This window comes from Saccopteryx bilineata, chromosome 1 (assembly GCF_036850765.1).
Source record: "Saccopteryx bilineata isolate mSacBil1 chromosome 1, mSacBil1_pri_phased_curated, whole genome shotgun sequence".
Taxonomy (NCBI): domain Eukaryota; kingdom Metazoa; phylum Chordata; class Mammalia; order Chiroptera; family Emballonuridae; genus Saccopteryx; species Saccopteryx bilineata.
The window spans coordinates 294,894,237-294,908,327 of NC_089490.1; the positions used below are offsets into that span (position 1 = coordinate 294,894,237).

General features: G+C 34.0%; 1 protein-coding gene across 1 annotated transcript in view; it reads left to right on the forward strand.

Moving 5' to 3' along the window:
* FSIP2 (fibrous sheath interacting protein 2) overlaps positions 1–14,091 on the forward strand; it is a 95,626-nt gene that overhangs the window by 39,537 nt on the left and 41,998 nt on the right. Inside the window, 2 exon segments of the mRNA XM_066252747.1 lie at positions 896–932; positions 3,196–12,124. Coding sequence (XP_066108844.1) covers positions 896–932; positions 3,196–12,124 — 8,966 coding nt within the window.

A 14,091-nucleotide genomic window follows, 5' to 3' on the forward strand; every position in this document is an offset into this window, starting at 1 on the left:
TATAATTCTCAATCTTAATGTTTCTCATAGTTGAATTTTAGGCTTGTGGAAAATCAAACTTTATAATATGAAATACAGGCCTAGAAAAAATGAAAAAGGAGTGTCTATTTTTTTAAAGAAAATAGAAGATAAACAAAAGGCCCATGTTCAAACATGTAAAAATAAATACCATATATTGAAATATATGAATGTAAACCAGAACTACAATCTTGGATCTTATCAACTCTTCGTTTTGTTATTCTATAATTTTGTTTATTGAGTTGTTCTTTTATTTGTTACAATTAAGAAAACTGTTTTTATATCAGTATGTGGTAATGATTCTAACTGGATCACATGACAGAATATTGTCATACACACAAAAAGGGCTACAGGTCAATTGGTATTGAATCTGGCCAGAAACCTATGGTTTTAATCATAATTATTATATAATTTTCCACATAATTCCTTTCTACTATTTGATAAGAATGTGGGTGGGACTATGGAATTTGAAGTAAGTAAATGATTATCAGAAAGCTCTGGTCAGATTCCTGGCCTCCTCATGTCCTTTAGAAGAGAGAAAGGACTAGTCTGCCCTCTCCCTCCAATTTTGTCATTCCTCAGAGACCCATAAATCAGGCATGGATAAGGTTGGTCAGAAGTAGAATTTTCAGACAGATATATATTTTATTATTCTTTTGAATAATAAAGTTTATGGATCAGTACAGAAAAAGGAGGAGATATAGGTTCATACTGGTGGGCAATAGACAGAAATAAAGTTTATTCCTCCTTTAGAATTTCTGTATAAAATCTCTCAGATATAAAGAGAAAATGATTCATTGATTAGATATTTTGAGAAAACTTCCTTAAATTTTTACCGTAAGTAATAACTAAATAATCACTTTTCTTGATTTTACAGACAACAGAATTTTATACAAGATTGCTTTAAAAAAAAAGTATGTATCATAAAGTAGTATGTTAAATATACTTTCTAATGTGTCATAATAGGAAAAGTATGAATCAAATAATGATTAATTAGCTATTGATATTAGTCTCATTGCCCTTTTTCTGCTTTAATGTTTACTTTTGGCTAATTCTTTGCAGTGGTCTAAAGTTCTTATTAAAAGATAATGTTGGCCTTTCTGGAAGGGGTTTTAGGGGATAGAAGGGACAGAGGGTGTTAAGGGACCCAGCCATTATAAAAAACAGCATCATATAGCACAAATCCATTTTACCATGGAAAGACATTAAGTGACATGGCTTTGCAGACTTGTCTGGAGAGCTTCAATTCCTGGGTCTGTCATTAGCCATTTTCATAGGAAAGAAGCCAAGAAGGTCACATAAAAATGTACTTGGTAGCCTATGAACTGAGACTTGGAACTGACAAGAATGTATATTTGTAAGTCACAACTCTGAATCTAATCAAATCAGCCAGGAAAGAGAAAGGGGCTGGAGGATAACACATATTCTAATATACTTTTTCATGTGGACACCTGCTCAATTCATAGAATGTGTAGCAAATACAAAAGCTTTGATTCACGAGAATATTTCTCAGTTTAATATGCTGCTCACAAAAATTAGGAGATATTTCAAGATGAATATGAAATGATAAAGTATCCCCTATTTTTGGCGAGCAGAATATTATAATAGAATGCAGCTAAAAACGAGATTCTATTTTACTGTATTTCACCACATAGAAAATTTTAGGAAAATATTTTTTTCATATATTAAGGTTGGAAACACTTCTTCTCACCTAGCCTAAGAATAATAATATAGGTCTATTGTTTATTACCTCTGAATATAAAAAAATAATAGATATTTTCTTAGTTTATATGTGTTATAGTAGATTAGAACAATTACTTTCTCTGTTAAAATCTAGATTTTAGTCTTAATGTATTTGATTTAGGATGTGATTATATAAATATCATACAACATATGGTACCATCCGAAATATGTTGTACAATTGATAATTGAAAAATATTTTAGGAGATTAGGTGATTAGAACAGAATAAAGTGGCTTTCCCTGGGGTGCCCCAAACACTCTCAAATGTATCAGGATAGAGTATACTACATAGGTCTTAACTTTTCTTTGAATGTGGACCTGAAACATGAGTAATGTCATGCTAACAAGGGGATATGAACAGTCCCCTTACAAGAATCCTATTGTTTACTGTGGTACCTACATATCAGCTTTGCATGCTTTGCTGCCCTTTCCTTCCAATTCTGTCAAATTACTGTTTACAATCTTTACGTATTAAGAGTAATAACAATTTTAAAACAATCTACTAGTTTATTGCAAGCCCAGAGTAGACTTTTAGTAAGTAAAGGTACCTAGAATTGTACAGATACATTGATTTCTACTCTTGGCCCAGTTTAATCTATGACAATGCCATTGACCTCTAAGAAAATGGTCATCCAAACCAAGTCCCTAAGTTTTTCTTTCTACCTCAAAATGAGAAATTCTCCAGCTTCTCTGCCCTTGCTCAACCCTCCTGACTCTTACAGACCCAGTTTTGGCTTGGACATTATTTATTTATCTAATCTAATGGTTCCTTCATTGCATTATCCTTTCCCTGCCTTCTTATCCAAGACAGTTTGCACTTACACTCATTTGTTGCATACAAAAGCATTAACTTTTTAGTTTCCTACCAATTAATTCTTAACAAGTAGCTATAGTAATTTCCATATACACAGATTATAGGCTCATCCCTTAATCAGGAACTGGGGAATAGAGATAAAATATTTTCCAGCTAGACAGATGTTTCTAAAGGCACCCAAATATTTTGACTACATCGGTTTTGAGAAATACTTTGTTAGAAATTATCTTGTGTGTTCTTAGAAACTTTCTAGGTCATAGACACTATGTTTCTTCTTGCTAAAATACTTGCATGTTATGAATCTAGAGAGAAATTTAATGAAATTTTTCTTTTATTTTTATCAGAAAATCATATACCCTAGCAATAAATTTGGGGGAAGAAATGTCTGAGGAAAGTGACTCAAATGCAGACTTATATAATAATGTTTTATGGTAGAACAGAATGAACCAACTTGAAATTAGTCTGAAATTTTAAGTGAATTCTATCCTACATTCTCTTTATAGCCATGATGGTATCCAATTAGACACTGCATGATATAAAAATATAAATGTTACCCTCTATCCCAGAAATAGAGTAAGTTGCTACATGATTTTCATTTTATTCCTGCTTACCTCCTTTCCAGGTAACTTCTCAAGAACTGAATAGTATAATTCAAAATATAATGACCTGGGTTGTGGCTACAGTAACCAGTATATTATACCCAGCCATCACAAAGTATGAAGAAAGACTGAAATATAAAACATTCCCAGCATCTGAAGAGTCTATTCTTTCTTCAGATAGTTCAAGTTTTTGTAGCACATGCAATGAAGAGTTTACATATGGAAGCTACACATCTGCAACAACTAAAACATTTCAGGATGACCCCTGTGCATTTGCAGTTGACATTTCAATAAGGCGACCACCAACAGCTTTGAAACCACCTTGTGCCAATGTGGAAAGAACAGTTTCTGGAAAAACACATCACATGAAGGGACAATCTATAACACCTAAACCCAATTATAATAAAAACAGCACGACATATGCATTCTATGAGCTCAGAAGTTGTAAATCTGATAGTTACCTTTTAACACCATTTGAAACAGGCACCAAAAAATCTAAGGATGCTACCACTGAAACAGATGGCTTAAAGAGTCCACAGTTTTCTAATCAGAAAGTAAAAGATGAAATAAAGAATTTAAAGAATATGTTTGTTAACTTTAAATGCCACTTAAAAGGGGAAACTGAATTGATTTTAGAAGGCATTTTTCAAGAAATAATGTCTGATTTAACCCTGGCCATTCCCTCTATTTCTTCTGTTACTGCTGAAGTTTTTGTTGATGAAAGTGAGCCTGAAAAGAGAGACTTGCTCTCCAATGTTGATATCAGCTCAGTAGCTTCAGAGATTGTGGAAAGTATGCTTGAAAAGCTATACTCTACAGTTGAGAAAAAATACGTTGCAATGTTTTCACAAGAAGGTATGCCAGTTGACACAACCCCAAGCTTAACACCCAGTGGAGAATATCTTACTCCATCAAGTGGGGAACCTTTAAAAACTCCACTGCCTCATACTATGGAACCCTTGTGTGATATTGCAGACGACATGGTGCATGCCATTTTACAAAAGCTGGTGACTCATGCATCTTGTAAGCAAGACAAACTTCCTCATCTCGAAGACACAACTAAATTTTCCTATCAGCAACATATGACAGACCCAACATCTATGTTCCCTACAACAACTGACAAAGAGAAATGTAGTCATAAACCTGATGCAGCTAATTTAATTGATAAAGGAGAAATACAAAATTTAATATCAAATAGTTTTTCCCAGTCTCCTTTGGTTGCCTATATAGAGGAAGCAATCAGCACTATACTAGGATATGTACAAACTGAACTTAAGAATGAGAAACTTATTGCGTCCGAAGAAACAGTAGAATTCCTCCAGCTACTCAATGGTATCTTCACCAAGCTACATCAGGAGCCAGAAATAGCAGATGTTCAAAAATGTAGACACTCTAGACTGAGAAATCCTTCTGACCCCAAAGAAAAGTATAGACTAACTGGCACTAGATTATCTAGTGGCCCTAGGTCTAGGAAACCATTTCCACCTATTAATGTTCCTGGCATGGTTCTTGATTCTGAAGATGATAATGAAGAAATAGACAAAATTGTGGAAAACGTGCTTGATTCATCTTTAAGAGATGAAAAAGCCAAATCACAAGAACAGAATTCTGAACATTGGTGTACAAAAAGAAATACTTGTTTTGAATACAAAAGACATAGCAAGCCACCCTCAAAGCCTACTTCACTGAGAAGTAAAGTTACATTTTCTGATGAGGGATTAAAGACTGAGTTACCATGTTTTAATAATGAAGGAATTTTAAAGAAAAAACCTTGTTTGAATAAAGACACTTTGATTTTCAGTCAAGATCAAAAACATCAAATACAAAAGGCTTCAGAAAATGTAGTCAAAAGTATTTTAACAGAAATGGTCAAGGACATATCTTCTGTTTCTCCTGGTCACCTAGGCAGTCAAACTGGCAAAGAAGTTTCAGCTCTTGCATTAGAAAAATCTCAAGGACTGTCACTTCAAGAATGGATAAACCAGATGTTCTCTTTGTCAGAAATTAATACAGTGGCTCAAGAAATAACAGATGCTGTATTAAATATACTTCACGATGCATCAAGTTGTATTCCCAATAACACCAAAAGGTCCATTTCATCATCAGTTCATCAAACTCCTCTGGATAGTTCTGATGTACACAATATGGTCAAAGAAGCACCAAATAAAAAACCATTAAAAATATGGTTTGATAGTGAAAATAAAATGAAATATTTATCTTCACTCCACTTAGATCCTGCAAAACCTTCCCTGTTAGAGTCTGAGGAAAGTGAACTTGAATCTGTTGATGACATTATTGATCATATCATTAATATAGTGTTTAAAAAGCTGAAACTACTCATTTATCCAAAATTACAAATGGACTTCAAACCTTCACTAACAGAGCAATCTTCACTTCACTCTCAACTTAGTATCTACACAACTAAGGTGATAAACATTGTTTTGCGTGCTATCCAGAATGAATTGGAACTCAATAAGAAAAACTTAAACCTTCAGGAAACAGACTACAACAAATCCCTTAGAGGTGAAGAATTTTTTGCTGACACTGATAAGTTAGAATCTCTTGTCTCAAATCTCAATGAGGACATTATGGCATTTCCATTATTAACTTGTATTTGTGAAATGTTATCAAGTGGACATTTGAATCAAAGCAGTATTTCACTTCCTACAGATAAGCCGAAGTCTTCAACTTCATATGGATCTGTCAATGTTGAAAAACAAAACACTTTGTCAAATAAGCAGGATAAAAAATCTTTTCTTGACTATTTAGGTACTCCATGTGCTCTCCACAGTGACTTTAATGGAAAAGATTGCAAAGAGAATACCAGATTGCAAGTGTTAGATAGTATTGGGGAAACACTATATGAAATGTTATGTAAGCTCATTGGAGCTCATCCTGACTGTCAGCCATCTTGTAGTAAGCTCAACAGAGAGAAGATAAATGGGAATCAGCAAACTAAATTGCAGTCTAATATTCAGTTTATTTCCAAAACAATTTTGGAATATATTCTTGAAAAATTATGTAGTGTTGATATGGATACCAATTTTGCAAGTTCTGAAACTATAACTGTCTCAGAGTCTCTTGATATCGATAGCCTATCATTTCATTCAATTATTGAGGAAATGGCCAAATGCATTGATGTAATCTCCAGCATTGTTTCCCAGATGTTTCAGGAGAGTAATAAAGTGATGGCTAAAAGAAAGTCCAAAACTACTGCTCCTATGTCTTCCAAAACAGAGAGCACAGAAGAAGGACATCTAAATAAACTGAAAGCTATGGCTTCCGATATTCTTAATATGGTTTTTGCTAAACTGGAAGGATTTGCCAATGGAAATTTAGAATCTCTGGATTCTATTATTGATGGAAATAAGGAAAGCAGTAAGATGGACTTACAATGTGAAAAATCCAGTGTTTCCACAGACACACATGAGGAACGATTTCAGTCTGTTTTATACTTGCATGCAAAGAAGGTATCAAGTACTATTTTGAAAGCTATACAAACAGAATTAAATATGAACTCATTAGATCTGAGGACAAGTGTAAAAACACCACCTAAAAAACAAATTCTTAAGAACATAGTCAATTTAATTTTAAATGCAGTATCCTCAGATGTGTTCAATGAAACTGAATCTGAAGAGAGAGACATTGAAACTTACCGATACAGGCCAGTTTATGGAAATTTTCTTCCTGGGGGAGCAGAATCAGATTCATTTCTAGAAGATGCTGCACCAAAAGAGGAAGAATTCACTTCAGAGATAACAGCACTAAAAGAAGAAACTGAATCAGATTCTATTAGACTATGGGATTTAGAAAAATCTTTAAATAAAATTGAATTAAAACTCAAGGAACCACAGAAATCTCCAATTATTCCCATTATAAGAAATATTTTGAATGAAATTTTTCAAGATGCTTTAGTCAACCAATTAAATGTGCTTTCTCTCTCCCACTCTCATTTAAGTGGCATCCCTCACAATGTTGATAAGCCAATTGCTCAAACATTTGTTCCACTTATAGATAAAATGACGGGACCTTTAGTATCTGAAGCAGATGTAACCATAGTGGCAGATGATGTTATTAGAACTGTATTACATAAACTTTATTCAGTTGCCCTGACTCAGAGAAATGCAAGTGAAAATAGATATAAAACCATCACCTTTTCAGCAAATGTTTCATTTCATGAGCACACTTATGGAGAAAAGTCCTCTGTTACTATGCTGGGAAAGAATCCATGTACTACTCAGTCCAGATTTAATGCTGACAAACAGGCCAAAATAAATGTAGCTGAAGACATCGTACAGGCAGTATTAACAAATCTAGAAACTTTTGCTACTTCCAAAGTAATATCTCTCTTTTATCCCCAAATGAGTTTCAGAGTTCCAATAGCCTTAGCTGATCAGCAGGATAAGAGTACATTAAGCAGAGCACTATCAGCCAAAGATTCAAATTCTGATGATCAGTTTTTTTGCTCTTCAGAGGACCATATTAGGTCACCAAAGATCAACAACTCATGCCTACACTCTTTAAATAAATTAAATACACATGCAACTAAAGTGGCCAGAAAAATTTTACAAGGAATCAAACATGAGTTAGATAAAGAAAGGGAAAGTCCTTTCTTATCTCATAACATTGTGGTTTCTGAAGGTATTGCAAGTCAAATTGTTAATACAGTGTTAGATATTGTATCCTCTAAAGGTAGACACAATATAAATATTTCTGACAAAGCGTTGAATTCAGATCAGCAAGAAGGTATTATTGAAACAATGTTTAATAAGACTGAATATCGAAAAATACTTCAGTTACAAATACAAGATACCATTGAATATATTTTATATGATATTTATGAAAAAACATTGTACCAAAATAATCTCTCATTTGCCACACCCACTCTGCAACACAGCATGGCTGGTAAACATTCTGGAGCAAATTCTGAAATGCATATTGAGGGGGAAAATAGGATTATTCCAAAACTTTCAGTTCCTAAATCACATGTAATTTTGATATCCAGTGATATAGTGGATATTGTTCTTCGTAATCTCCGTTCTGCTATCATGCTTGGCATAGAAGCAGAGGATCCTACTTCTGCAGGATTGCCCCTTACTTTTTGTGATATGTTTCCACAAACAGAATGTCAACCTCCTCCTCTTATGGGGTCAAAAGGCAAAAGGAGAACACAGTGTGTTTCATCTTCAAGAAGTCTGAAATCAGCATATGCTGTTGATAGTCAGATAACTGTGGTAGAGGAAGAAGAAACCATGAGATCTGCTCCTGACCCACATGAAGAAAATGCTAAGTTTATTACTAAAACTATTTTTAATCAGTTAGAGTCTTTCATCACAGAAAGAATAGATTCGTTAATTACTTTTGATTTCCAGCCTAAAGAAATGTCCTTTGTTAGCCCAGAACCGGAAAATTGCAAACAAGATGACAGCATTTTTCATGAATCAAGTGAAATGGAATCAAATGTGAATGTCTTGAAAATATCAACTGAAAATGCTCTCAGCCAAGAGCTCACAGATTCCACCTTTTCCAGTTACAAAGAAAAACTTAGATCCACAGTTCATTTACCACAAGCTAGTCTTAAGGAATATGCTGACATCATCGCCAGTATAATTTTGAATCTTATTAAAAATGACTTAGACCTAGAAATCCAAAAGGCGTATTCATATCCAAACAATATTTCATTCCAAGAAAACATCTTTGTGAGTGAAATGGTCAACAGTATCTTAAAGATTTTAAATGATAAAAGATCTGAAAAGGAAATTAGTTTTTACCCAAAAGACAATCCTAATTTATTTCCACAATTAACTGTATCAAGTGAAATGTTGTTGGAACAAAGAGAACAGGAAGAAAACATGAAATTATCTCTGTTTTCACAGTATCCATTAGAATCAAACCATATTACATTGGAAGAGAAATACCAGGGAATTGTTTTGAAGGAAATATTTATGAGAAATGGACAATCAAAACAAAAAGAAAAAACTGCCTTGCTTAGTGGAGTGAAAGAAGTTTTAAATAAAGTGTATCAGCGAATAATGGAAATGAAAGGGCACTTGCCTTCATTTAATGAAATTCCCCACTTTGTATCTAATTCTAAAATTAAAACATCAGATACAACACAACAAAGCTTTTTTCAATTACATATCAATGGTATAGCAAATGATATAGTTGAAATTGTTTTGGAGGAAATGTACTCTGTAGTTGTGACATCATTATACAAAAGTAAAAAAGAAGCATCTGAAAACAATGATACCTTACCCAAGAAGCCATCATGTGCCAGAGAAACTGAACAAGCAGGAAAGGGATGTAATTCCACTAGATATATGATGCCACAGGTTTATCTTTATACAGACAACCAAAATGAGTCTCTATCAGAAAACAGTTTTCTGCAATATCCATCACTGCAAGTGGGAAATGATTTAGTCCTAATGGTTCTCAACAAGATCACAGATTTTGCCTCATTTTATCTAGAAGAGGCTTCATCTCTTGAAGGCTGTTCTGATGAGTTGCAGCCTCTAAGGCTACATAGTTTTAAAGTGAGCTTGAAGGACAGTCCTCGGCCAGGTTTTAAAACAAGTTTAAAAACAAAATCAAAAGTTACTCCTTTGCCCAAGTTTAGAACAAAACCACACCTAGGACCTAATGGTGTTAAGTCCAAAAGCAAGACCAAGTTAGGTCTTGGAGAGAAGACTCTAAAAGATAGCCAGACCAAGACTACCATTGGACTGACACGTATCGTAAGGACAGGAGATGCCAAAAGCTCACTAGAAATGAAATTGCCCACTTCAGAACTAAAAGTGTATGCCAAGCATATAATAAGTAATATCCTGGAAACAATTGTGAAAGAATTTGAAAAGGTAAAGCAAACTAGAGCAATGGTGAATGTGAAAGCTTTACAATCAAATAAAATCATAGCAGCAAATAAAATAGTTTATTCAGTTTTGCAAGGATTATATGCTGCAAATACCCATAGTTTGACTCATCCAATCAAATTCTCACATCTGGACAATCTCAAACATTCACAGGAGAATACAGGTCCAGGGTCTCTTGCCAAAACACCAGCATGTTTTTACTTGGAAAATGTTTCTTCACAACTAGAACAGATTTTTCCTAAAGATGGTATATTTAGAAAAATGTTTGACAAATGGCAAATAGAGTCAAATGACATGGAAAGTGAAAAATGTAATTTACTGATGATAGCTGAAAATGCTTTGACTGCAATTTCAATAAAAGCAAAAGAATTTGAATATTCTCTTTCACTTTTAAATTTGCCCTATCTTGAGGAATGTGAAAGTAGGTTCCATAATCGTTTCAAAGGAACTTTAAAGGATACGGAAACACAAATTAATATGTTTGCAAGGGAAATTGTTGAAATGCTATTTGAAAAATTACAGCTGTGTTTTTTGTCCCAGATTCCCACCCCAGATAGTAAAGACACTCTAGCAAATAGAAAACACATCACTACTAAGAGTAAATATGGTTTGCCAACCGTGGACATCTTTAGCAGTATAACAACCTATAACATGGACACGAAAGACCAAATTTCTTTGAGCTCTACAAAGCAAATTATTATAGAAATTGTAGAAAGGATGTTAAACATTTTAGAGTCATTTGTAGACTTGCAATTTAAACATATCTCTAAATATGAGTTTTCTGAAATAGTGAAAATGCCTATAGGAAACCTTTTTCCTATCCAACAGAGACTATTAAGCAAGAAGATGTTGCCAAAATTACAACCACTGAAGAATTCTTCTAATGAATCCAAGATAAGTACTATTATTTCCAAGGAAAATGTACAGAATACTCTTCTACAGGTTCATTCATTCCATTCAGAATTACTTTCATATGCTGTTAATATCATACGTGACATGCTTGTTGTAATTAAGAACAAGGTAGACAAAGAAATAAGACAAGTAGAACCATCATCAATTAGCATATTAAATGAGAACACTGTAGCAAGTGAGATCATTGGCACACTGATAGACCAGTGTGCTTGTTTCAATAAGTCTCTGATCAAAAGTCTTGCAATGTTCCCAGAAGTAGAAAACACCTACACTGTTAATCAGGTTGAATTAGCAACTAATATGAAAATACCCAGGTCAAAGTTGAAGCAAGTTAATTTTGAGAATAATCCTCCACAAATTAATGTATCTGGTATGGTGTTTCATTCTGAAGAAGATATGAAAAATTACAGGGCTTCACCAAATCTATCTTCATATGCCAGAGCCTCTACAGAAGACACAATTAAAAGCTCAGAGCCAATGGAAAGGCCTGATTCAGAATATAGACCAACATGCTCTAGAAACAAAGTACAAGACTATGGCCCAAGGGAATGGCCATTTAATCAAGCCATGAAAGGGAATAGCTCCCTTCCCGAAGGCAGTATCTTACAAAAACTGTTTAAGAAAGGGAATGAATCCACAGAAGAATCATTAAAGCAAGGCATGTCATTCATAAAAATGGGAAAAGGTATAAATCCAAAAGTGTTTCATTATGAGACCCTAAAGCCAGTGGCTGAGCCATGCCAAACTGAGACAACTGTTTCACCACTCAAAATATGTTTAGCAGCCGAAAATATTGTCAATACTGTGTTGACTAGCTATGGCTTTCCAAGTCAATCATCCATTAATGAAAGCATGGAAACAATGAAACCATTTTTCATATCAAAGCAAAATGCTGGAGGACAAAATAATGAGGAAAAAAGTTTGCTTAGAATGTGGGATAAAAGAATCAGCTGTATAACTAAAGAAGAAAACAAAAACTCAGAAGACAGCAGGGAAGATTATTCTTTATTTCAAAAATGGAAAGATCAAGGGTACCCAAAGATAAAGACTCTGAAGGACTTTGAAGTAATTTCTTTTGCTGATCATGAACTGGGTCCAAATGAAATTAATTTGGTAGCAAGACATGTAACCACATCTGTGGTCACATATTTCAAGAACTTCAACACTAGAGGTAAGCAAGAGATAACTTACTTTAAAAGTTGGCATAATTTGGAAAAAATTGTCAGATATGTTTAAAGATCTTCTGTCCAAGAAGCTACATTTACTGTTTTTCTCAAAATAGTCTTGGAGGTGAGGTATTTAGTAGATCTTAATACATCAGGATACCTAAAAAAAAAAAAAAAAAAAAAAACAAAGTTAAATATTTACATGGTTTGAACCTGAAAGAGTCTGTTGTTCAGTTTCCTATATCTGCAGATGAGACTTAATGGCACTATATTAAAGTAGGTTGAGCATGAGGTATGAGTTTCAAAGAAGCTTTAAAGTTCTTATGCGTGACTTCTTTATACCAAAGCCACAGTTAATTGACAGAAGGTGATTCATCTTTTCAAGGTTTATAGTTATTGTTGCCATTATTAGTCACAGTTTATAAGAACAGTGGAATTAAACATCTTGTTTTATTTGTATTGCAGTATTCCTAATTTTTTAGGTGTAACTCTCTAAATGTATTTTTACAAAGATATTTCACTCCCTTTCTAAGAATGTGTATCTATATGTTAGAAATATCTATATATGTTAGAAATATCTATATTTTACTCCCTTTCTAATAATGTTTATCTGTAGATGTTAGGTTCTAAGAATGCTTCTCTGTATCTGTACAAAAAAAATGTAATAGCCATTTCTATATATCCAAACCTGTTTATTATTGGTAATTTCATGAAACTGAAACTAATACTATAATAACCAGTTTCCACTAATTAGTTGCCAAGTTACCAGTCCAGATATAGCACTTGCCCAATATTCAAATAGGATAAAACATAGTAAAAGTCCTAAGACTTGCAAGTAAAGGTCATTTTCTGTTCTTAAAAGTGGCATCTTTTCAAGGTGGATAGTTATGTGACTGCAGCTGCAAGCTTGTAAACACACTTTCTACAAGCATAGCTGAGTTGAATTTAATGAAGAAAAGCAAAACTAATGAAAGAATAGTATTTATGACCCCATCCAAATTGTATTTCTCTTTTCCATCAAATTAGTTATCTTTTCTCATACATGTCCAGGGCCTTCCAGTGATTTCATTCATTTTCCTTCTCTCACATGGAATATTGTGTCTTCACACCCTATATCTCAATATGGGCAGATATTGTCAAGCATTCAAAGTTCAGCTAAAAGCCTCCCAATTCCCACAAAGACTTGCTTGATTCCATATGCAGAGGTATAATAGATGAATACCATAAATTCTGAGGAAATTTTGAAAAGTAAGAGTATTGTTCTGGCCACCACTCCAAGAAGTTGGTCATCCCAACCAGATACATGATTTGTATTAAATATTCTGTTGAATAAAAGAAAGAATAGAGTCTTAAGTCTCTCTGGCTTGGTCTTCTATTTTTGTTACAAACTGAAATCTAGGAGCAAAAGTACTATTGACATAGTCATCTATTCCTTACATTTTTGGAATTAGCACACTTTTATTTTAGCCCAGTTGTTATTGTAGCACAATTCCTTAATCTCCTAAAAGCAATCAATATATGGCATAACATTAAATGTTTTGACTAAAAATATTTTTATATAATTATATGAGGTCTCTATAGATCACTTCAGGCATGCTAGGATATAAAACTCAACTTGAAAATCATTTTCGGTCCTGGCCGGTTGGCTCACTGGTAGAGCATTGACTTGCATATAGAAGTCTCTGGTTTGATTTCCAGTCAGGGCACATAGGAAAAGTGGCCATATTTATCTCCACCACTAGCCTCTCTCTCTGTCTTTGTCTCTCTCTCTCTCCCTCTCCCTCCTCTTCTCCCTCAGTGACTCAATTAGAGCAAGTTGGCCCCGGCACTGAGGATGGCTCTGTGGACTCTGCCTCAGACAATAAAAATAGCTTGGTTGCTGAGCAACAAAGCAACACCCTAAATGGGCAGAGCCTCACTTGGTAGGATGGATCCAGATTGGAAAAATCTCATTTGGGGCACATGCGTGAGT